This window comes from Equus caballus, chromosome 20 (assembly GCF_041296265.1).
Source record: "Equus caballus isolate H_3958 breed thoroughbred chromosome 20, TB-T2T, whole genome shotgun sequence".
Taxonomy (NCBI): Eukaryota; Metazoa; Chordata; class Mammalia; order Perissodactyla; family Equidae; genus Equus; species Equus caballus.
In genome coordinates this window covers 54,251,150-54,276,005 of record NC_091703.1, presented here as the reverse complement: position 1 = coordinate 54,276,005, position 24,856 = coordinate 54,251,150, and the positions used below count along the sequence as shown (strand labels likewise).

General features: G+C 46.8%; 1 protein-coding gene and 3 long non-coding RNA genes across 16 annotated transcripts in view; 2 read left to right on the top strand and 2 right to left on the bottom strand.

Annotated features, from left to right (window-relative positions):
* The window catches only part of ELOVL5 (ELOVL fatty acid elongase 5), a 68,437-nt gene extending 62,804 nt beyond the window's left edge, over positions 1-5,633 (top strand). For 9 of the 10 annotated variants that reach the window (XM_014734495.3, XM_023625099.2, XM_070245683.1 and 6 more), the window contains 3 exons: positions 1-125; positions 2,342-2,476; positions 3,777-5,633. In XM_014734495.3, the coding sequence (XP_014589981.1) occupies positions 1-125; positions 2,342-2,476; positions 3,777-3,920 (404 nt within the window). In that variant the 3' untranslated portion in view covers positions 3,921-5,633. The remainder of the gene's footprint in view (positions 126-2,341; positions 2,477-3,776) is intronic. The other variant, XM_070245688.1, reaches the window with a different exon arrangement.
* A 2,548-nt stretch (positions 5,634-8,181) lies between these two features.
* Positions 8,182-19,069, top strand: LOC111769348 (uncharacterized). Its single transcript, XR_002802308.2, has 5 exons — positions 8,182-8,328; positions 9,127-10,531; positions 11,531-11,684; positions 16,798-16,964; positions 18,735-19,069. It is a non-coding gene; the product is annotated as an uncharacterized lncRNA (long non-coding RNA).
* Positions 12,157-12,596, bottom strand: LOC138919664 (uncharacterized). The gene is made up of 2 exons (XR_011430062.1): positions 12,473-12,596; positions 12,157-12,364 (listed from the first exon to the last, which is right to left on the bottom strand). It is a non-coding gene; the product is annotated as an uncharacterized lncRNA (long non-coding RNA).
* On the bottom strand, positions 16,767-24,603 carry LOC102149723 (uncharacterized). Of its 4 annotated transcripts, XR_011430060.1 has the most exons (7): positions 24,304-24,603; positions 21,543-21,693; positions 20,569-20,707; positions 19,777-19,820; positions 18,999-19,172; positions 18,054-18,181; positions 16,767-17,150 (listed from the first exon to the last, which is right to left on the bottom strand). It is a non-coding gene; the product is annotated as an uncharacterized lncRNA (long non-coding RNA). The 4 variants fall into 4 exon arrangements; XR_001379224.3 differs by lacking the exons at positions 19,777-19,820; positions 20,569-20,707; positions 21,543-21,693; positions 24,304-24,603 and adding an exon at positions 19,441-19,580; XR_011430059.1 differs by lacking the exons at positions 19,777-19,820; positions 20,569-20,707; positions 21,543-21,693; positions 24,304-24,603 and adding an exon at positions 19,371-19,496.
* Between the last annotated feature and the right edge of the window lie 253 nt (positions 24,604-24,856).

Below are 24,856 nucleotides of genomic sequence, written 5' to 3'. Positions count from 1 at the left end.
CTTATTTTGGTGCCACACTGAACAGCTTCATCCATGTCCTCATGTACTCGTACTATGGTCTGTCGTCCATCCCTTCCATGCGTCCGTACCTTTGGTGGAAGAAGTACATCACTCAGGGGCAGCTGGTGAGTGACTCAGCCTCTTCCCCCAGGACTTGGAGCCTGGGGGGCACAGACTTCTTCCTGGGATGCTCTGCTCCCTTCCCGGCTTTATTGTTGTTGCTTAATAGCGTCTAATGTGCCTTTCCCACCCTTTCCCATTGATCTAATTAACCTTCTTGAAGTGGGCAGAGCAGGGAATTCTCCTAATGTTAACTGATGGAGAATCTGTGCCCATGGGTGTACAGCTAGTTGAGGTGCAGACGGCGGGCTAGAATCTAATTTCATGACTTCAAGTTCAGTCCTTTGTTCTTAGTTTGTGCTCGAAGCACGTGTGTGCAGGTTTTTAAATTATAGTCAAAGTCCAAAGAGGAGACTGTGTTCCCAGGGGCTTCAGCAGGAGCTGGAGGGTGGCGAGTCCAGGCGCTCATAGCTTATTAGTAAGGATGTCTGCTAAGGCAGGCGCTGCGCGAGCCTTCCACCCCCGTGTAGCAGAGCGCCTGTGGGTGAGAATGGCACCTGTGCTTCAGGTGACAGCCCCTTCTCAAGGCCCGCCAAGGCCTGCCCAGCAACTATTGGCACTCGGTGGTTATTTCTCACCCCACTTCTCTTAAGCTTTCCCCAGATGTGAGGACATTATAGATCCCTGTTGCTCTCACTCATGAATCCTTTCATGACCTAATCATTAACACTGTTCTGAGTAACATTAAACACTGACATTTGTTGAGTTGACTGTGCCGGGTGCTCACGCTGAGTAAACGGTTTTGCATGAATTGTCCCAATAGCCTGATTTCGTGGTATCATCCCCATCTTATAGAGGAGGCCACTGAGGCAGTAGGCCAAAGGCAGCCAACTGGGGCGTTCAGACATTAAACCTTTAGCCTCGGCCTTGCCTTATGAATACATTTTTCCAAAGAAACCCAGCTGATTCAGATCCTCTTAGTCAGTTGTGAGTTTTCAGTATTTAAAAATAGCAATCTAGAGAAAAAACCTGAGAAGCTCTTCTAAGCTACTTACGGGTTTGACATTTCATTATCGCCTCTCGCCAGCTGCTGTACTGTCCTTGTTAACTTTTCTCAAGCCACCTGCGAGGAAGGATAATGTCTCTGACCTCCTCATTCACTTGAGAAGAGGCGATGCACAGATGGGGTGAGCACACCGCCATGGCTCTGCCGAGGCGGGATGGAGCAGAACAGACTGGGCAGGTCAGGCTTCCATCGGGCTCTGCCCTTGAGGTGGAAGATTCCACCAGTTTGCGTAGATTTCTCTTAAGCATCACTCCTAATCATTTCTCAGCCTAAAGGACTTACCTGAAAAGAGAGAAGAAAAAGAAAAACCCAGTTCTCTATGTAGAAATACTGGGAGCTGGGCAGAACCCAGCCCTCTGCTGTTAGTCCTCTTCAAGATGCACCCTCCAGTAGCCACACCCTACTTTAACACCTTTTCCCCGTTTCTCCAAGCAGTTCCACCTGCTTTTCAAGATTTACTCGGCAGAAATTGTCTATGGACTTAGCGTTGTATCCCAGTAAGAGTTTAAATCTGTTCACCAGCCTTAACCAAACCAGAAAGATACATGGATAAGGAATAGTAACAATGTCCAGCAGAACTGAGCATCCCACAGCGACATCACGGTTCCCTGTAACATAAGACCCCACACCCTTCCTTCCTCCCTTAAAAAAAATTAAAAAAAAAAAAAAAAACAACTTGCCTCTATATACTGTCCCTGAAGTTTTTGTGTGTGTCTTTTGTTCTCGCAAGTTTTCTTTTTCCCCCCGCTTCATTGAGATATAATTGACACATAGCATTGTGTAAGTTTAAAGTGTATAACATAAGGATTTGATATATGTGTATACTGCAAGATGATTAGGACAGTAAGTTTAGTTAACATCCGTCACCATACACCGTTACAACGTTTTTTTCTTGTGATGAGAACCTGTAAGATCCACACTCTTAGCAACTTTCAAATCTACCATACAGTGTTGTTGATTGTTCCCTGAAATTTAGAGATGGTTTAAGTAGCTCGAAAGAGGAGGAAGAGAATATAAGATAAACACAGACGTATATGTAGTTCAGAATAAATTTAGTGTATGCATCGTGTTCATGAAATGGCTTCTGCACCTAGAGAGGTTCATAAGTGAATTCAGACTCGGGGGATGCTGGGTAGGGAGCCTGCCGGGCAGGGCATCTCGTCTCGGCTGTGGGCTGTGACTGCGCTGCTCAGCTGTGTCCCCTCTCTCCACCAGCTTCAGTTTGTGCTGACAATCATCCAGACCAGCTGTGGGGTCATCTGGCCGTGTACGTTCCCTCTCGGTTGGTTGTATTTCCAGATTGGATACATGATTTCTCTGATTGCTCTCTTCACAAACTTCTACATTCAGGTAAATCTCCTTCTTCTATGGCAATTGGGATTTTGGAACTTTTCAGCAAAGGCCCCATCCCTTCCCTTAAGGGGGATGTGTGGGGCCCCCGCGGTGTGCTAGGCTCTAATTCAGTCACAGGGCAGCCCTGCTTTCGGGAGGGGGCCGGGTTACTGCCAGCAGAGGAGATGCTCCGCCTGTCCTAGACCCTCAGAGTTCTAGATCTTTAGCACGGGAAGCTTGGATTCGTGTAGGAAAAGCAGAACTGTTCCACGGGCTCCCGCGTTGCTTCTCTCTGGCTTCTGCAGATGTGCGACAGGAGATTTCAATCCAAAGTCTCACAGCTGCGCTGCCCTGAACTTCGTGGCTAAATTAAATGTCGGAAGAAATTTCCATCACGGTCCTCTGCTGTAGGGAGAAATCCGCCTGTTGGTCCCACTTTCCTTACACATCCGTTGCTCAGGTCTGGGGGCTCCGTTCATTCCCAAGTGGGTGATGGACGATAGGTTTCTCCTCCCAGAAAGGTCCATTTAGGGCAGATTATCTCCGGTGGATCCTGACCACTGTGTGGCCACTGCTGATTCCCCTCCCTCCTGTCCCCCTTGGATGACATGTGTTCCTGCAGTGCCTGGCTCCAGAGCAGGCACACTGAGTCAGGAACAAGGGTGGGCAGACGGAGGCAGACGCAGGGAAGCCTGGTCGTGTCGAGCAGCCACCTGGGGCTCAGCCATGTTTCCCTCTGCCCGCCTGCGCCATTCATCACCCACCCCTGGGCCTGGCATGTTTGAGTTGAGTTCATATACTGCTGGGCTCATGGTTTATGCCACACTTGGCATTCACCAGGTGTAGGGGAGGTTACAGGATAGGCCATGACGAAACTGAAATCACACTTGTTTTAACTGCTCAGATAGCAGCAGAGCACTTGGTACGCAGGGTCGAGATAGTTGCTGCAGTGACGAGCTAATTTTGCAGACAAGCAATGTTGAGTGATGGGAGAGGTGGCACCAAGTGGGAGAAACCAGTTTGGCCACATAACCCCTGTCCTCTGCCATCCAGACACTGAAAGGGCAAAGCCACGTAAAGCGTCATTGGATTTTCTATGTAATTTTTAAAATAGCATTTATGTTTGCAGCCCATGACTCAGTGAACTTACCCCAGGCTAAGCCTCAAAAAGTGGAAGAGGGAAACCAGTGGCAAGAATCATTTTCTTGGTTGCTTGACTACGGCAGTCACTCGTTGAGAGTTTGCTTCTTGAGTTAGGGATGCGGTCCCCACAGAGCTCCCGGGTCACGTGGCTCCCCTGTCCCCTCGTGCGTTTCAGACCTACAACAAGAAGAGCGCCTCTCGGAGGAAAGAGCGCCTCAGGGAGCACCAGAACGGGTCGGTGGCCGCCGTGAATGGACACACCACCAGCTTTTCCTCCCTGGAGAACAATGTGAAGCTGAGGAAGCAGCGGAAGGATTGAAGTTGCAGAGTTGCAAACCTCCAAATCACTTCGTCTGATTGTAAGCACAATATGAGTTGTGCCCGACGCTCGTGAACAGCTGCTGTAACTAGGCCTACAGTGAGATTCGTGTGGGGCCTCTTTCATCAGTTCAAACCCTTAGAAAACGTACACCAATTATACAAGTAGGCATAAGATTTTTAACATTTCTGGACTCTCTCCGACCCCTGCGCTAGACTCTGGAGGGAGCGTTATTGTAGTATACGACACTGCTGTTGCCTTATTAGTTATAACATGATAGGTGCTGAATTGTGATTCACAATTTAAAAACACTGTACTCCAAACTTTTTTTTTTTACTGTAGATCATGCATGTGATTGTAAATTTGTACAACGTTGTTACAGTAGAGAAACACACATGCCTTAAAATTTAAAAAGCAGGGCCCAAAGCTTTTTAGTTTAAATTAGGGTATGTTTCAAGTTTCTATTCGTTTTTAATAGCTCTGTTTAGAAAAGTCAAAGACGGCGATTTGTGAAACGAACGTGTGACACGTAATTTCAAGTGACTTGTACGTGTGAAGTCAGAAACGGCACCTTCGGTTTTGTAATATTGGCTTTAAATCAGGCAAGCCTCAAATGTAGTGGAACAGTCAGTTTAACTTTTTAACAGATCTTATTTTTTTATTTTGAGTGCCACTATTAATAATGTACAAAAAAAAAAAGTACGGGGGGCTCTAAAGCAGTCTTGAAACTTAAATATATATTCTTTGTCTTCAAGATTTTAGGAAGTGTATAGGATGAGTAGGTCATTTTTAATTTGTAAAGTACTAAGTGTTTTTATACGGAAAGCAAAGCCCACTTTGCTTTCCACTCCTGAGAGAGAGGATGTGTACTTTTCAAGAGAGATGACTGAATATTTACCGTTTGACAGAGTCCCATAGATGAGCAATGGGGAACTGGTGGCCAGGGTCTAAATTTGGATTGATTACTGCTATCTGTTTTGACGCAAACTTCCTTTTAAAATGTGCCTAGCTTACCAAAATTAACAAAGGGGGGAGGGGAAGGACCTTAAAAAAAATTTAAGGTAAAGTTAAACAGATAGCTACAGCATAAGAAATTGGATGGAGATCATTTATTTAACGTCAGTCTAATAGCACCTGTCATCTTTTCTGCTTAGAATCTGAAGATTTGTTTAGAACCGCTTATCTCAAAACGATAGACTGCTTATCTTAAAATCATGTCTTGCACCCTTGAGGGCAGTGGTCAAACAGATGAAGACTATTTTGTGTGTCATTTTAAAGTGTTGGAGTTTAGTCTCTGAATACCTTCTCCATTGTGGGGGGGACACATTCATTGAACCACTCATGGCACATCTTAGAAGGTCATTGACAATGTATAAACTAATTGTTTTGATATTTATGTAAATACCAGTTTATCATGCTTTAATTTTGCACATTCATATCATAGGGAGCCGACTGGTTCTCTTATTAGTCTTTTGTGGATTGTCTGTGTGGAAGGAGTCACAGCATCTGTTTACATTTACCTTATCAAATCTAGAATGTGTATGTTTGTAAATGTATGTCCTTCTAGGTACTAGTTTGCGAATGTCTTCGCATATTTCAATACAAAAACTAGAACATTCAATAGTGTACTATCAGAGTGTGCTTTCGCTCATCTGGATATACCCACACTGTTAAATAATGTCTAAACATTAATCATTAAAACATTTTTGATGACCTGTGCGTGCGTTTTACAGTGTCTATGTGCTGCCAATTCTGAAAGATGGGAGGGAAATCCACATTCCTCACTGTCTAGGAACTCACCCAAACAGATGTAAATAATTCAGTTTGAAAGGTTGTATTGTAGCTCAGCTCACATGAGGAGTAAGGCATAGTGGTGGGTCCCCCCTAATTCTCTCCTTCCTGCCTTTTCCAGGTTGCCCCACTAAAGCCCTCAGCTCTAAGCACACTCCTTTATTTTCCTCCCTTCCCCTGGTCCTTTCCCCCACTCCCACACTCCCGGAGGCTGTTAGAGCTACTTTCCTAGGTCTAGACCAGAGCTCTGCACATTTTTTCTGTAAAGAGCCAGATAGTATATATTTTAGGCTTTGCAGGCCATATGGTCTACTTGCAACTGTGCCGACTGTGCTGTGGAGTGCAAAAGCAGCCATAGACGATGTGTAAATGGATGGGCGTCGCTGGGTTCCAGTAAAACTTGATGCAGAACAGAAGGCCTATGGCCATGCTTGCTGACCTCGACTCTAGAGTAATGGGGTCCTACCTTGCTTCCAAAGCCTTATCACTTTCTTTGCCAAAGACCATTTCATGTCCTAGATCCTGGCTCCCCCTAGTCTGCCTTACAGGTCCATCCACACCCACAGTGGGAACAGTGACATGAATGGCCCCTCTTCCTTCCATCAACTTCATACCACCCGGTTCCCAGTGTAGGCTTGATCATCCCAGCTTTTGAGTGCCTTCTGGTTTGTCAGTATCATCTTAAAAATGTCATCTGAAACTGCATTTAGTATTTGGGATACTATCTGAAAAGTGTAGCAGCCTGTTGGGGGTTTGGTGGTGATCTTCATATCCTTGTCTTTCCCCACTAAGTCCAGAACAATTGAAAAAAACAAGACATAGAAATCAGACTAATGGAAATCAAAATAGGCCCTCTCTTCCTGAAAACCTGGATTGGCGAAGCTGAGACCACTGTAGGGCTCTGTAACTACCCTGGCTAATAACCCTGTTGAGGTAAACTTACCAGGGCTGGCACTAGCACACCAGGGATTCATGGCTGCCTCCGCCCTGGTTGTTGGTCTGGTGATGAACTGGTTATTAAAATATTTTGAATATCAGTCCTGGAATTTACCCACTTAAACTACAAGCTCCCCTTGAAGCGCAGATTCTGCCCTGATGACCTTTCCAGGCCCAAAAAGTGTGCTCAGTTGCATCTCCCAGTCTTGGCAATCAGAAAGTCAACCTCTCGCCCTCAGAGAAGGGAGTGGGTCACGGGGTGGAGCAAGGCCAGCTGTGTTCCCATGCTACTTTCCCTCTCCTGCCCAGAAGTGGACAAGTGGGCAAGCTCGCTCACCTGTATGGCAAAGGGAGCCTTCCCATTTCCCCTCTGGCAACATTGCCATTCCTGGAAAGGCACACTTGGCGGCCACGTTGCCTGGTTGTCATCCTCCCTGCATGACCTTTAGTCAAATTGCTTTAACTCTGCCTCAGTTTTCTCAGCTGCCCAAGTGGGCATGATAGTACCTATATTCTGGGGTCATTATGAGGATTAAATAGATTAAATATGTACAAAGCCCTCAGCACCAGGTCTAGCACAGAATAAACTATGCAAGTGTTAGCTGTTATCTTCAAGGTGGTGTTGTGCTCAGTCCACCCCCCTGGTCACTTTAAACTATCAACTATTGTTTTACTATTTCCTGGGTTGGTTGATCCAGTAAGCCTATCAAAAAAGGAAAGGAAGTTAGTTTGGTATGACACTGCATTGAATCAAGAGTTGAAAAGAAACCAGCCATTGTTAGGGGTCAAAATGGTTACCATCTATATTATTACAGATTTTGCCAGAGTTTTACAGTAAACTCAGCATTCTGGAGTTTCTAGAATCTACTTTACTTCGCCTTTGGGAAATAGGGCAGTGTCTTCAGTCTCTGGTCTTCTGTCGCTCCTGATTTCTCCAGAGTTCTGACAGCAGTGCTGCACTCACACCCACAGGTTGTTTCAGTACCTGCGTAGGTTTTGTGTGAACTCCTTTAAACAGGTGCCTCCCCCTCTCCCCACATCAGTCTTGGAAGACGGCTTGGGCTCCGGGCTGGAGGTTGTAGAACGAGCAGAGGAACCCAGTAACTGATGATACAGTGGTGGCAGAGATGCAATCGTGTGGTTGCCCCCATCTCAGATCATCCAGGCTCACTTGAAGGGAGCTTACTGTCCCCTCTGTTGCCCATTTTTGTTCTTGTGTTGACCAGACCTTTGAAGAATGTTACCTGGTTCACTAGGAGAGCGCTTGGTCCAGAGGACCGAGCCAGGTGTATAGAGCAGACAGGGATCTATGAGAGAGGATTTTAATCCCCAAAGGAGCCTTTGCTCCATTGACGTCAGACATGCATGCGGATGACTTCAGCGCAGGGTGGTTGTGCCGAGGGCCGTGAGACTGACATAAACCAACTACTCTGAGAGTCTGGGTTGGGGGAGAACTCTTCTAGCAAGGTGATTATGAAGAGCTCTGTGAAGGAGTGGGCTTGATCTGAGCTTTCAAAGATGCTCTGCATTTTAGTAGGTGGTGACTGAAGGTTGCCTGGGAGACACCCTTCCAAGTACAGGAAACGGCACAAGCGAATGAGTAGAAGGCTGAGCCAGTGAGACACAACATATTTCACTCAACGACCGGATGTGTGAGAGAACTGCTTATTTTTTAAATGAGGTAAAGTGGGAAGTGGGTGGAATTTGGGTGTCCTCCTTGATGAAATATGTAGAACGTTGCTCAAGATTCCCAAGGGGAAGTAGTAATTACGCCTTAAAAGAATCATCACCAGCGGAGCCTCCTGCCCAGATGCCCTCCCTCTGCCCTCCCTTAGCGGCAGTGCTAGCGAGGAGCGGGAGGGTGATGCAGCAGGCAGTGGGACTCGTGTCTTAGTTATAAACTGATAGGAGTCATCTGTCAGATGGTGCTGATGGAAGGGGGCCTCAGTCCTTCTCCAGAAAATTCCTCCTAACCAAAGACTTGGCATCTGAAGTCTCAAAACTTGGGGCACCTGAAGGAATGGGTCATGGGTGGGACTCCATGTTAGCCTGTAAACAAATTCCTCAAGTGATTATGTCAACACGTTACTGCCATCACTCTGTGCAAAATAAAGGGCTCACACAGAGTTCAGCCCTTTGTTTTAGGAGTACTGGGCGAAAGGTGTTTTCAGACCAAGGCCCAAAGTCATGCCATGCCCTTACAAGGGAGCAGTTGGAATCCAAATCTTAAGCTTTCTTAAGGGCTCCAGAAGAGGGAATTTGTGATGGCCTCATGCTAGACCCCAAATTTTACATTTATTTTAGAACTGAGTGCAATAGGATACGCATCTTAGAGCACAGAAGCACTGCTGTCTGTGCTGGAAGGGGTCGTGTATGTTTGGAGGTGGCATAACGTACATGTTACAATAAAGACTGGTGTTTACTGTGGGACCACAGCAGGTTACCTCACTTTTCTGAACCTCAGTTTCCTCATCTGTAGAGACAGATATGGATGCTTAACTCTGATGACTGAGGTTGACTACAGAGGTGAAATATGAGGTGCTGAGCACAAGGCTTTATGGTAACAGTTACTTATTTATTTATCAAGGAAGAAAGACCAGATAGGTAAGTAAACAAGGAAGAAAGTGCACGTTGATCAATTTGCATCAGATTTTAAATTCTATTGCTCAACACAAATTCTTTCCATCAAGTTATCCTTAGTTGAAGCTCAGTGAATACTAGCTTTTGGTAAGGGTACTCAGATTTCTAAAAGAAAATAAATTGGATGAATTGGATGTCTTGAATTTAGTTGCCTTGCACAATGGTTCTAAATAGAATTGTCTAATCCTAAGCAGTCACCCAAAAACAAAAATTGTCTGTTACAAATGAACAATAAAAAAGCAAAGAACTCAATCAAAAAGTGGGCAGAGGAGATGAACATTTTTCCAAAGAAGATACACAGATGGCCAATAAACACATGAAAAGATGTTCAACCTCACTAAGCATCAGGCAAATGCAAATCAAAACTACACTAAGATACCTTACACCTGTTAAAATGGCTATAATCACTAAGACTAAAAACAACAAATGTTGGAGAGGGTGTGGAGAGAAGGGAACCCTCACACACTGCTGGTGGGAATGCGAACTGGTGCAGCCACTGTGGAAAACAGTATGGAGATTCCTCAAAAAACTAAAAAATAGACCTACCATATGACCCAGCTATCCCACTACTGGGTATCTACCCAAACAATTTGAAATCAACAATCCGAAGTAACATATTCACCTCTATGTTCATTGCAGCACTATTCACAACAGCCAAGACATGGAAACAATCCAAGTGCCCATCGACCGATGATTGGATAAAGATGTGGTATATATGTAGAATGGAATACTACTCAGCCAGAAAAAAAGACAAATTCATCCCATTTGCAATAACATGGAAGGACCTAGAGAGAATTATGCTAAGCGAAATAAGCCAGTCTGAGAAAGACAAACACCAGATGATTTCACTCATATGTGGAATATAAACAATGAAAACAGTTCAGTGGTTACCAGGGGAAGTGGGGTGGGGCAGGGGCACCAGGGGTGAAGGGGAGCACTTATATGGTGGCAGTCAGGAAATAATGTACAACTGAAATCTCACATTGATGTAAACTATTATGAACTCAATAAAAAAAAATTGCCTGTTACAGCACTTATTGGCATGTAATTCTGGTAGGGCACATCATGATTATCTGGGTCTCTCATTTATAAATGAGGGAGTTGTAGGAGTGTTCTAGTGCCTTCCATCTTGAACATTCTCTCATTCCAAAGTAGGACTCTGACATAGCCCTAATGTGCTTCTAGGTCCTTGCCTTTCCAGGACATTGACGTAAGGCAGAACATGCTTCCTGTACTTCTCTAAGGTGAGACTTTGAACGCACAGCATATAATACAAAGAATCCTGTACAGCGAGCCCCTTCGGCTCTGTGGGACCATAGATGATCTGACCTTCCACTGTGTGTCTCCACATTGCTTGGGAAAGAGGCCCTAAAGGTGAATACCCAACGTGTGGAGTTAAGCGAGACCGTCATCGTGCTGATTGAATCTAGCATAATTTCATTTGGCCTTGTTTAAGTGGGTCCCTAATGTTTGGAGAACATGTTTGAGGAAGAACTTTATATTTTTTACAGCATGTTTTGAATTTACCCCGATACGGAAAAGAATTGATGGGAGGTGACTTAAACGTGGCCCTTTATGAAATGAGGTCCAAGGGTTCAGCAACCTCTCAAGTGTCCGCGGTGGCCCAAGATCCAAGTGAGCGTGGACTGTGTCCTAAGGGGTGACGTTGGGAAGGAGGTTTCTGAAGAAGCAGAGGCAGGAAACAGTAGACAAAAGTACAAAGTGTGGAGAAAAGGAAAAAGAGGGAAACGTTGATGGAATAAAAGCCCCGGAGGAGGAGCGCTGTTCTAGAGATGATGCGAGTGAAATAGCGGTGGTGCTCTCGCCAGCCTTACAAATTGCTGAAGGGGTTCGCCACTGGTTCAGGTGTTCCAGAAGGGAGTCAGGAGGGAGTGCTGCTACGGTCTGCACACGTTGGTACCCCACCCCCTCCAAATTCTTGTGTGGAAACCTGAGGCCCGATGTGACGGTGTTGGGAGGTGGGGCCCTTGGGAGGTGATTAGGTCATGAGAGCAGAGCCCTCGTGTTTGGGATTTGTGCCCTTATAAAGGAGACCCCAGAGAGCTAGCTGCTCCCTTCTGCCACGTGAGGTCAGAGTGAGAAGATGACCCTCTGTGAGGAAGGGGGCTCTCACCAGACACTCAATCTGCCAGGCCTTGATCTTGGGCTTGCCAGCCTCCAGAACTGTAAGCAATTAATGTGTGTTGTTCAGAAGCCACCCAGTGGACGGTGTTCTGTTCCAGCAGCCCGAGTGGACCAAGACAAGGGCCGTGTACGGCGGGCGCCACTGAGTGTGAGACCTGCGGGTTCCTCCTCGTGTCTGGGGATTGGCAGTTCTCTTCCCCACTTCACAGACGAGGAAGCTGAAACCCAGAGAGGACACATCACCTGCCCAAGGTAAGCGTGACATCACCGTTCAAAAAGGCTCTCCTATTCCAAAGCCGATGCCACCCACAGAGCTCACGATGCAGGGAGCCGCCCAGAGAGGACCCCCTCGGACCAGCTCCTTTCAGTACAATTACAGCACATTTGCTCGCATCTTCCTTTCCAGCCACAGTGATGATTTGCCTACAAGCCCTATCAAGGTGATTTCAAATTATTTGGAAAGTACACATTATCTAATGAGAGTTTTTTGTTAATGGGTTAGAGATGTTGGGAGAGTCGTTTGAAGAGATTCCCAAATATTACAATCTCTGATTTAAAGCTTTAAAATATTTAAAGGTCTTTTACTCTTGTTATACTGTTTCCTTCATTCTGTGATGCCACTGAGTAAGAGAAACTGCCAAGTCATAAAAATTAACACCAAATAGTATCTGTAAAGCTAATAAAATTTTTTTCAGAAAAAAAAAATCACGTCTTCATAACTCTGTGTTCTAAAAAACTCACAGTAGCGTATATTTATTTAGACAACAACATAGCACTTATTTTTTTCAGCGTCACAATAAAACTTTTGAGACCAAGCTTCTCCCAGACACTAAAGAAAGAGTTGTAAATCGTCCTGGCCACGGTGGGTATACAGCATCTCAGAAGCTTCTGCTTCCCGCAACCCGACTCTGCTTGAGGCATTTTGCCATGTGCTGGAGAAACAACAATGAAAAGATAACCTCATCGCGAAACAAAGACAAGCAAATAAAGTAATTTCAAATTATGGGAACTATAGCAAAGGAAACGACCAGGGTACTGACGCTGAGAATAATCTCTTAGGCACTGTTGTGATGGAGATCATTTTGAGACATTTCACCGATGTGGTTAAACTTGTAGTTCATATATTCCCGAGCTGAATAAGATACCACTGGAAGTATCACACCTTCTCTAGAAAGTCGTCTGGAAGCTTCTGATAGAGCTGTGTGTTCTCCACCTGAATGCTCGTCCTTCAAATGCCTGAGTGAGTCCTGGGCTTGGCTCTGACACTGCTGGGAGAGCTCAGAGACGTGGCAGTTCCTGCTGCCCTTCGGCTGCATCGCCGACGTGTGACGGCCAGGCTTCTACAGTGACGTCTTACCATTTTAGCCCTGCAACATAGGGTGATCTTTTTGAAGATTTTTTAAAGTGACAATTAAGATCCAAATTTAAGTGAAATCCAACTGTGAACAATAGTACCAATGTCAACCAAGGCCAGATGGGTCAACGCATGCTTTTCACGCTTGGCAGTGGCCCATCCTGCCTGGCAGCTGGCAAGTTTCTTTAATGAGAAGAATAAGACAAATGTCTGTGTGAGAAAGTCCAAAACGGGGTGTGTGTGTGTGAGTGTGAGTGTGTGTGTGTGTGGTGGTGGAGCTGTGTTATAATCCCACTCCATGCTGGGGATGTATTATAGACTAGACGGCTCACTTGATTCTAGATGCTTGAGGGCAGGAACTGTCTCTTATTTGTGTCTCCGTCCCTCGGGGATGCTCAGCACAGCACCAAACACACGGCAGATGTTCACTAAATATTTTGATCAATGAACAGAAGTGCTCAGGAAGGATTAGGCAACGTGATGTAAGAAAAGCAGACTTTCCAGTCAATTAGATCTGCATTTAAATCCCACCCTCACTCAATAACCAAGTGTCATGGACTGAATGTTTGTGTCCCCCCAAATTCCTGTGTTGAAACCCTACCCCTCAACGTGATGGTATTAGGAGACGGGCTTTGGGAGGTAATTAGGATTAGATGAGGTCGTGAGGGTGGAACCCTCACGAGTGGGATTAGTGCCCTTAGAAGAGTCACAAGAGAGCTTGCCACTTCTTTCTGTTCTCCTCCATATGAGGATTCAGTGAGAAGCTGGCAGTCTGCAACCCGAAGCGGGTCCCACCGACACCTGTGCTGGCACCGTGATCTCAGACTTCCAGCCTCCAGAGCGACCAAGAAACAGATTTTATAAGCCACCTGGTCTGTGGTACTTTGTTATAGCAACCTGAACTGACTAAGGCACAATGTGACCTTGTCCCTAACCTCCTGAAACTCAGCCTCCTTCTCTAGGATGGGGGGAAATACATACAGATCACATGGTCTACAGGAGGACTCAGGAACTGTGATCCCCACACAGCAGTCGATGGTTAAGTGAGGTGGTGGTATAGCAGCAGACCTAGGCTGTAGGAGCAGCTCATCTGAATTGTAAAACCACCAAAAGGGTGGGCCTGGCAGCCGCAGTGACCACTTTACAGGACCCAGAGCTTTCCCAGGAATCCCTAAGGGCTTCCAGCTTGCCGGGACCCAAGGTGGTCACCGCTGGATTCAGGGACCGTGAGAGTCTGCAGTGAATTGGCACTTGGGAGAGAGCATGGTGGAGCAGACCAAGGTCCGTGGCTGACAGGCTCTCGTTGAGCTGGCTCCCGGCCCCCTCAGCTCTCCCTCTCCCTGCCTCGCTGCGTTCAGCTACCCTCACCTCTTCGCTGCTCCCCTTCTCTCGTGGAGCCTTTCCCATCTCGAGGGCTTTGGCCTTGCTCCTCCTGATAGTTATTTCCATGCCTCGTTCCTGCACTTAAATGCCACCTCCCCAAAGAGGCCTTCCCTAACTACCAGATCTAAAGTACCACCCCCATCCCCCCACACACTCCATTCTCTTACTTGGCTTTATTTTTTTTGTAACATTTTCATTATGTTACAAATTTGCTTATTTGTCTCCCCCTTGGAAGACAAGGGCTTTTTCTCTTGCTTGGCACATGGGAAAATCTCAAATATTTGACTAAATGAAGTTGTGAATGGATAAACGTGAGATGATTCGTGTTGATGTTGCCCACACCCTCCCTTGGGTGGGAGGGGCGTGTAACCTTGTCTCATACGTGAAGGGCACCGTGTTCTTAACAGCCGCAAGGTTATCAATAAGACACTTTAATCATCTCAGAAAAGCAGACCCAGACATATTTCGGAATGGAGCATACGATGGCAAACAGTCAAATCCCACCAACGTTAAGAATTAATGAGCTGTCTGTTCTCTTATGAACTTAAATGTATAAATTCTGCTGCTCTGTGCCATTCAGATTTAGAACTGAAGACAAAAATAATTGTGAAGGTGGAGGACAGCATTGGGAACTATTTTAAGAACCTGCAACAAATGAGATGGTTTTTTTTTTTTCCTAAAGGCACTCTGCTGAGCCTTATTCGATTTTATGACTCTCTTAGATGTTTCTCAAATTGTAGCTTGGGAATAACGATTGTCCCCATTTTTCTAGTTGTTATTAGAGCTGACACACTGATAGTGCCTGATGGGAAGGGAATGGAGGGGCAGTTGCTTAGTCCAGTGGAGAAATTAGACAAGTCCAGAGGTCACACCACTGTTGCTTGTCTTTGGGCCCGGTCAGTTGCAGCCGCATTGCGGGCTGTACCCAACGGGTGGAACAATGCAGTGATTTGCCGAAGAGCTTTATGGGCATGACTTCATACACTGTGCCGGGATCCTTCACTTGCTGCTCTTAGAAATAACTTCTCAGGCACTGAGTCGAGACACAGAAAACCTTCATCAACAGCGGGCAAGACCAGGGAGGCCCTGAGGAGAGCCCCCAGAGTGTGATGAGGGCAAACAGAGATTGTGACAGGGTGGCGAGAAGGTGAGGAGCTGTGGGGAGACGGAGATGGTAAAGCGCACAGGAGGCAAGTCAGACAAACAGAATTAAGAGCCCGGGGGACGGAAACGACCTTTACAGAGGGGACACTTGAGATGGCTGCCCTTCCTTCTCTCCCTTCTCCGCCAGACAAAAATCAAACTAATGTCTATTAACCTTCTCTGTTCTTCCATTTTCAGTTTTTCTCAAACCAAAGCCCATACAAATGGCCGGGTGGAAACATCACTAAATATTTATAAGACCAAGCAAGCCTGTTGTGGTGGTGTTTATAATAAAAAAAATGGTAACAGGCTAAAAGTCTCAATAGGTGGAGTAAATGAAGTACACCATCCGTAGGATAGAGTGTGTGCTATGGATCAAAGACGCTTGGAAAGAAACTGATGTGAGAAAACGCTCATGGAAGTATCATTCATCAGTTTATAGCACATTTTTTCCAATTTGTTAAAATATGGTCACATGTGTATGAAAAAAGGAAGGATACATATTAAAATTTTTGTCGTTTGTGCCGTGGAATGGATTCCGACTCCTAGCGGCCCTGCGTACAGCAGAGCGGAACCCTGCCGGGTGTTTCTGCGCCATCCTCTCACCTTCCGGCACTGCATCAGACAATGCTCTGCTGCTATTCACAGGGTTTTCATGGTCAAAATTTTTGGAAGTGCCTGGCCAGCTCCTTCTTCCTAGTCTGTCGGAGTCTGGAAGCTCTACTGAAGCCTGTCCACCATGGGTGACCCTGCTGGTATTTGAAATCCCGGTGGCAGAGCTTTCAGCAACACACAGCTGCCGCAGTGTGACAACGACTGATGGGTGGTGTGGTCCCTGATGGGAGACAAACCTGGGCCGTGCAGTGAGAGCGCCACATCTTAACCCAGACCACCAGGGCTGGCCACACATCAAAATAACAACAATTATATCTAACTAGGAGAATGACGGGTGATTTTTATTTTTCCCTTTGTTTTTTTCTAACTTTTCCAAAGTTTCTGCAATAAACGCTTCTTATTTGTATAATGGAGGGGTCATTAAATTCTTTTGAAAGAATCAACCAGTCCATCACCCAGGGATTCATTATCTGAAATGAATGTTTTTCAAAACATGGGGGGAAACAACTTCTCCCTTGTAGATTCTGCTCTTGGTTTCTAAACCATGATTTTATAGAAAAAGAACGTTTCAGTTTCAGAGGGCAGCAAGTAGTTATGCAATCTTGCACACGTCATTAAGGAATCTTCAAATGGACTCACCACCCTCAGTGTGATAGAAAAGACTCGGGCGTTCAAGTGCACCCGCCAGCACTCGGAACCTGGGCAAGCCCGTCTTCTCACAATGTTTCCCCTCTATAACATGGAGAGCAATATTGCTTTTCTGTGTGTTATTGGGTCCAGAAAACCCCACATTCCCCGGAAGCAAGGTAGGGCCGTTCTCACAGAAGTACAGTCAAGGCTCTGTTTTCGACACAGGATATCTTTTACTAGAAGGCGGGAGAGGAAGCTGGTTCAGCTGGCTAAATCCCTGCCAGGGATGAACCACCAGAGCCCAGCCTGAGTCACTCAGTGAGTCACTCAGTGAGTCACCGAAGCGGCCGGCTGAGGAGGCAGGCAGCACCCACAGACGGGAGCCCACCAGGGTCTGCGGCAGGAAGGTGAGTTCAGCCTCTTCCCGAACACAGTGTGGGCTTCACAGCTAAATATTTTGACTGCTCTGCCATCTGGCAGTATCGGTTCGCAGCCGGCCTGGCTCTGAATCTCTCTTCCACGACAGACTCTTGGTCATCTCCACACCGAGAGTGGGGAGAACTGGTTTGCAGTTCTGCTCAGCCAACGCTCAGCTTCAGGGTCACAGCAAGGCAAATTGGTCAAGCTTGGCATTAGCGCCCTCAAATTTCCCTTTTTTATTCTTTTCCCACCTTCCCTTGACCTGTGCTATACGCTCTTCCCTTCCTCACTTTCAAAACACTTTCTAATAGTCATTTACACACTAGTGAGAATTTGAGTCCCTAAATCTCTTCTCCCAGTAGCATTTTAAGTTCATTTCTTATGGTACGATGACTGTCTAGCACTAGGAAAACTGCAGACAATAGTGAATGGGGTGAAAAGAGAGAGGGGAGGTCAGGTAAATTTAGGTGAGACACCCAGGGCAGGGACACCTAGTCTCCCATTCTAAAGTCTGGCCTTAAAGCAAGGTCAGTGGCACCTGCTTCGGGAAACACAATACTAAACTGGAATATTCATGGAAATGAAGAATTGCAGTGTGAGGGTGTTCCCTAAAATTCTACTGATCGGGATAAAACGCAAACTCTTCCTAGCGGGCCTGCCTCTGTGGGGTCATCTCTACCATCGTCTCCCTGCCTCCCTCTATTCCAGCCACACTGGAACAAGAGCCAAGCCCATTTCTGCCTGGCAATCTTTGGGCTGACTGTTTCTCTCCCCACCTCGTTCCTGGGGGCCCCAGGGCAGTAGAGGTGCAAGATAAAATGCAGGACACCCAGTTACATTTGAATTTCAGACAAATGGCAATTTTTAGTTACATGTATGTCCCAAATATTGCACGGGGCACACTTATCCTGAGAGAGTATTCACTGTTTATCTGAAACTCAAATGCGACTAGGTGCCCCGTGTTCTTCTTTGCTAGACCTGGCAACCCTACAAAGGATGCCCTTCCTCACCAGCTCAGCCAGACACTGCGGGCCCCTCAGCTGCCTTCGGGCTCCATCGCTCCCTTATCTCCTTACCCTGCTTTCTTGTTTCAAAACATCCACATGAAGTTCTGTTTGTTAGCCTCCCCTGCTAGCCAGACAGAAAGTTCCGTGGTTCCATGCATAGATCTGACATATCTTCTTCCTGGCTCTCTCTCTGGTATCTGGAACACAGGAAATACCATTTCATTGGAATGGATGAATGAATGAAAGTATAGAGTGAGCTTTATATACACACTCGGTTTTCTTAAATCTTTTACTTTAAGGAAAAGCGGGTAACTCCCAAAGGGAGTTTAGACTTCAAGGTTTTCTGCTCTCTGCCTCCTTAGCTCCTTCATCTGCTGCTGGACTCTCTCTCTCTTTTTTTTTTTTTTTTAAGATTTTATTTTTCCTTTTTCTCCCAAAGCCTCCCAGCACATACTTGTATATTTTTAGTTGTGGGTCCTTCTAGTTGTGGCATGTGGGACACCATCTCAGCGTGGCCTGATGAGCAGTGCCATGTCTCCGCCCAGGATTCCAACCCGGGAACCCCTGGGCCGCTGAAGCGAAGCGCCCAAACTTAGCCACTCCACCCGGGGCCGGGCCCAGGACTCCTTTCTTTTATTCCCCGTCCCCGAGGAAGATTAGCCCTGAGCTAACTACTGCCAGTTCTCCTCTTTTTGCTGAGGAAGCCTGGCCCTGAGCTAACATCCGTGCCCATCTTTCTCTGCTTTATAGGCGGGGCGCCTACCACAGCATGGCTTGCCAAGCAGCGCTGTCTCCAAACCCGGGCTCCGAACCTGCGAACCCCTGGCCGCTGAGAAGCGGAACGTGCGCACTTAACAGCTGCGCCACCGGCCGGCCCCTGGACTCTTCTGATGACTTCTGCCTGCCTTTCTGAAAATGCCCGTCCTGCCTTCCCCCGACTTTCCAGCCCCAGGCCCCCCAACACTCCCTGCCCCCAGAGCAGATCCCACCCCTCCGACCTGACTTCTCGGATACCTGAAACTGCCCAGAGACCCATTATTTTTCCGGGACGCTCCCAGGAAGATAAATTTGTCCGTTCTCCTTGATGCGGATGAATTTCTCGTCTTCTTTCCCAGCGGGTTTTGGTTGAGAGACGTGAGAGAAGAGGGAAGCCCTAGGGCCCGGGCCCAGTGACGGCGCGCTGCAGACCTGGACAGGAGAAGGGGTTCAGAAAGGCGGGATCAGCGTAGACTTTCGTTGCATCAGGCCACACCTTCTGTCTGCGCTCACGCGTGTCTGCCCCTTAAGGACTCTGTCCTTCCCCTCCCGTCAGCCCTCAGGAGAAAGCCCCCGGCCCTGGCTTCAAACCCCTATTAACTGCTGTTGGTCAGCACAGCACAAAGCCACCTTTGTGAGAGAGGTTAGGTTAGCTTCTCTTTACTGCTCTAGAAATCTGGCTGCAGACAGAACTAGCGACCTGGGGCCGGTCCCTGGCACAGTCTCCGGGCGGTGTCCTAACTGGAACGCTGAACGAGTCCCCAGTGCCGGAGCCTTGCGGTGGCTGAAAAATGACGCTTGCATTCCCGTCATCAACCAGATGGCTCATGTCGAGTGTCCTGATTGTTTTGGGTATTCTTTGTGTGCAACTTTGAGTCCCTGTCTCGTATTTGGGTCAGAGCAACGGGAAGGACACATGACTTGCTTTAAAATTAGCCTCAAACTCATTGCATAACCGGTCTCGTTTTCACTAAATGGAATGGTTTCTTGAGAGGACAGCATGGCATTTGTAGTTAAGTCTGTCTGGTTGAGTTACCTTGGAGAACATCGTTTCCATCCACCAGGACTCAGTGTTTCCACCTGTGAAATGGGGTAGCTTTTGTTTGAAAGAAAATAAATGAAGGGTAACAACATAAAAGTAACCACCTCATCCAGACCCCCTTCCCCCAGCCACACCACACACACACTCACACTCACACACTCACACACACACACACACACAGTTTTGGGGCTTGTCAGCAGATGGACAACAATCTCTTCTAGTCCCCAAAAGACAGGGCAAACATAGAGCGGAAAGAAATGCTTACTCCCTAAATCACGCCATCGTCAGAGCCCAGCGGCATGTTCTGATGGCTTAGTGAGCTCAGAGAATATATTTTAAGTCTTAAGAAAACAAACTTTTCTGTCTGTTTTCTCCTGGGACCGGGACATAGTCTTCATACAAATTCAAAATCAACAAAAAGAAACTAACAAAAAACCCTCCTGACTGCTGTCCTTCTCCAAGAACAAATGGTTTCTCCAGATTTCTGATTCATCTTGGCAATGTGTGCGAATAAACCCGAATGACCCCGAGGATAAATAGATGCAAAGAACTAGGCGTGATTGTGTATGCCTAGAATGTTTCTTTGTAACAGCAAACAGTGTTCCCATGATCGGTTGAGTTAGAAGAATGGTCTGTTGTAATTTATATCTCACTTCTGAGGTGGTGGTAAATTGCCGAGGGTTAGAGCAGAGAGTGCTAAAAGATGTGGGCCTCTTTTAAGTAGGGGGACAAAGAGGAGGTGACATTCAGCTAGAAGCCACCAAGCACAGGGTAAATCCATCTTACAGCCGGCTGTGTCACCAGGCGAGGAGGCTTCCGGGTGCTCTAAGATCTTTGCAGCAGACGGACCTGGGTTCAGATCCCAGCTTCCTGGCCACGTGGCCTCGGGCCAGCTTCCTGCCTTTTAGAACCTCTCTCCGCTCCTCTGTAAAGTGAGGGTGAGAACAGTGCCTTGTGAGGCTTAAGTGAGATGATGCTTGTAGAGAGGGCTCAGCAGAGTGCCTGGTACACAATCAGCCCTGACAAATGCTGGACATTGTGGGAAATTGTACTTAGCCCTCATCTCCTAGGGCTGCCATGACGAATTACCGCAAATTTGGTAACTTAACACAACAGAAATTTATTCTCTTGCAGCTCTAGGGACCAGGAGTCTGAAAGCAAGGTGTTGGCAGCTCGGTGCTCCCCTGAGGGCTCTGGGGAGTATCCTTCCCCACCTCTAGCAGCTTCCAGCGGCTGTGGGCATTCCTTGGCTTGGGGCTGCATGCATCGCTCCAGTCTCTGCCTCCAAGTTCATGCAGCCTTCTCCCCTTCTCCCTCTGTCTCTCTTCTATTTGTCTCTTAGAAGGACACATTATTGTATTTAGGGCCTACCTAGATAATCCAGAATGATCTTATCTCGAGACCCCTAATTTAACACATCTGCAAAAATAAGGTCACATTCACGGGTTCTAGGGACTAGGATGTGGGTATATCTGTTCGGGGACCACTATTCAATCCACTACAGTAATATTTATATGGTTATTTAGCAAGAAGTGCAGTACTGGCCATCACCCTGGGTGGGCGGGGTCCTGGGCCCATCACTTTAGAAGGCCCTCTGTCACATGGCACGGGCTCAGTGTAACCCCCAATGCTGAACATCTGCAGGTGACTGACACCCTCCAGGCCCCAAGGTATCCCCTACATCTTTTGCCCCGTGTTCTCCAAGCAGAAGGTAACCACGCCCAAAGCTGCAAAGGTTTGTAGAGTGTGCCACTGCTGACCTCAGATCTGACGCTGCCTCGGAGAGCGAGGAAGATGCTGGTGGTAGAAGCTCCTGGGAGAGAGGGAAGATGACGTAGCTGTGCCATCCTCCTCTCCAAGTGGCCCGCCTGCAACAGTCTCTGGTTTCTCTTCATGTTCCAACGGATGGTTCTGGAATTATTCGTGAATTAGCACAATATCCACAACAGTTCACGGTACACTTAAATGCAGATGTATGTAGGTGCACCAATAATATGTGTGAAGCATGATATCAACTCTTTACAACACTATATGGATCTGTATATTTTTAAATATTGTTTTAAGAGATTTTGAAAATCATGAAATAAATGATGGTGATTTATAGGATGAAATTAAAACATTTGTAACAGTGTCTGTGATCATGAATATATCAGATGCAACCCAATTACAATGTTGGTATATAAAACTCATGATCCATTTCCAAATCAAAGTATTGCTTTAAGAATTTTATTGACGATTTCAATTGCTGCTGCCTCTGCAGAGCAAAATTTCTCCACATTGAAAATTTAAAAAAACCCAAAGATTCGAGAAAGGTCATCTAGTGTGCATTACTTTTAATAGGACTCAAATGATGTGAAAATATTGATTATAACAACATAATTAGTGGTTTTGCTGAAATGAAAACCAGGAAGATTAATTTTATGGATAAATATATAACCATACATGAATTGTGTGTCTTTATTGTATTGCTCATTTAGACATATCAGCCCTTGAGGCCAGCCCCGTGGCCGAGTGGTTAAGTTTTCACGCTCCGCTTCAGCGGCCCAGGGTTCTCCAGCTTGGATCCTGGGTGTGGGCGTACACACCACTAGTCAAGCCATGCTGAGGTGGCGTGCCACGTAGAAGAAGTAGAAGGACCTACGACTGGGGTATACAATTGGGTGCTGGGGCTTTGGGGAGAAAAAATAAAAAGTTTAAGCATATCAGCTCATTAATCGAACACCCACAAGTGTGCAATGATAATGGAATAGTCATTTAAAATTTTTTGCCAATTTGACATCATAAAAAAACATAAATTTCACTTTTTTCCCCAATTTTGTTGCTATGAGGATATATTTATCCAAATACAAGGCTCAAGCAAGTTTTATTTAAATAGACGTTAGAAGTGTGGGCCTCCATTCATGCTCTCGCCTCAGGCCCTGCAGTTGTTAGGGGCTGGCCCGACTCTGCTTCAGGGTCTCCATCCATAACCTGTAATCTGCACTTGGTGAGAGTTTTCTGACTTTAGAATCTCTTGTCCATCCCTTTGGCAGGATGACACCTTGCCCAACCAGGAAGGAGGTTAACAAGGCTGGTCCTCCGGGGTCATCAAAGCCAGTTCACAGGAGTGACACAGCACACCATGATCTGCTCTGGGGAGTGGCATCTCCTGATCAGAGGCCTGGGGCGGTTGGTGTTTGAAACAGGAGGCATTCGGAGGTCTGCCTCACTCGCCAAGCGCAGCTCTCTTGTGAATCTCTGCGTCCCCCTCATCACCTCGGTCCTAAGTCTCTAAATGAATAGGCTCCTCTGGCCACACACACAGGCAACTGGGTACCGCCTGTCCTGGCTGTCCATTTTGGCTTTTCCTCCCTTAGATGATTTCTAAACTACTTTGCCCTCATTCCTACAGAATAGATTGCCTTTGTTTCTGACCATGTGTTGTATCAAAATTCTAATTTTGCTGTAAGAAAGTTTAGGACCTCTCAGAGTTTGGGGCTCCCCAGTATTGTGCCTGATTCCCAAGGTTTCCATGTATGAACCTCTGTCTCCGGTGACAGGTACGACACAGTGTGGGAGACAGAGCTTGGCCTCCCCAGGGGCGGGGCGGGTGCTCACTGTGCAGGGTGCCATGTGGAGTGGGGCCAGGGCTGCACATGTGCCACCTGCTCTCCTAGCCCTGCTCCTGACCCTCCCAGAGGGACATCCTTTTCTAATTCATCCACGAGGGGTGCACTTTTTCCACTTTGCATAACATCATCGGTCTAATGCGGCTTGAGGTGGCCCAGCTTGCATACCAGTCCCTCCACAGTCCCCCTTTTCTCCCTACTCAGTGAATCGGGTCAGAAGAACTGGCAGTTAACCTAGATGAAGGAAAACAAGAGAATAGGTCCCAAGCTGTTTAGATTGCAAACAAGCATGTCACCTGCCCAGGTGACATGCCTTCTAAAGCCTATGCTTGCATAACAAATGGACAATAGCCAGAGTGTGATCCCTGAACCAATTGTACTTGAGCTCTCTCGACCTGGAGGCTGCCACAGCCAATTCAGAGACCAATATGCAAACCAGCTGGGCGCTCTGGTGGCTCCCTGCCAGCCCAGGAGCTCCAGCAAAAGTTCCTGTAGAAGGATCCCTCAGTTCCTGCCCTTGCAGCCAGAGACTCTCTCCAGGCTCTCAGGCTCTGCCGGCTGGCTTGCTGCTGCCCCTCACCTGTTTTCTCAGTTTCTACCAGGGGTTCTCAGCTGGGGCGACTTTGCCTCCCAAGGGACATTGGGCAATGCCTGGAGACATCTTTGTTGTCACAACCTGGGGAAGGGTGCTACTGGCCTCAGGTGCACAGGATCCAAGGATACTGCTAACCTTCCTACGATGCACAGGATGGCCTCCCACCACAAAGAATTATCTGGTCCAAAATGGCAACGGTGCAGAGGCTGAGAAAGCATGGGTGTACCCTCCACGTGGGTCCCTTGAATTTGGTTCTTACTGTCTTATTGACCCTAGGACTGTTGCTTCTGCCACCCTCGGCCCCAAGCCCACTCTCACCTTGGATGTAAATGCCACGTTCCTTTTTGTTCCACATCCTGAAGCTGCTAAACAAAGGCTGCCCTCATGTCACCAGGTTTCTATAAATCCTTCCAAACACTGTCGGGGCTCTGCGATGATTTCAGGCCATCCTTGGGGCTTCCCCCAACCTTCCACCCCTGGAGGACCTCCTGCAGGACGAACTTAGTTTACAGCTAACACATTCTAGCTGTTTAAATAGTGCAATTTTTAGTTCTGTTTTGTGAAGGTATGATAAAACAGCAAAAAACAATCCCAAACTAAGCCTCTGCTCTTTGCTCTGTTTTTTTCACAAAGGATTAATGTGCTTCTAACACTGTTAACTAGTGTTGCCCTATTTTTGTTCATGTTGTAACTTATCTCCTTTCTTGGACTTTTTTTTTTATTCAACCCTCTCTACCTCTTTTTGCCTCACAAATTATTAAGCCTAACTTCAATTTTTCGTGATGTCTGTTAGTTTCTCAACACCTAAACTTCTTTAAACAGATTTCATCCACATGGTAGGCAGAATGCCTCCCACCCCCAAAGATGCCCA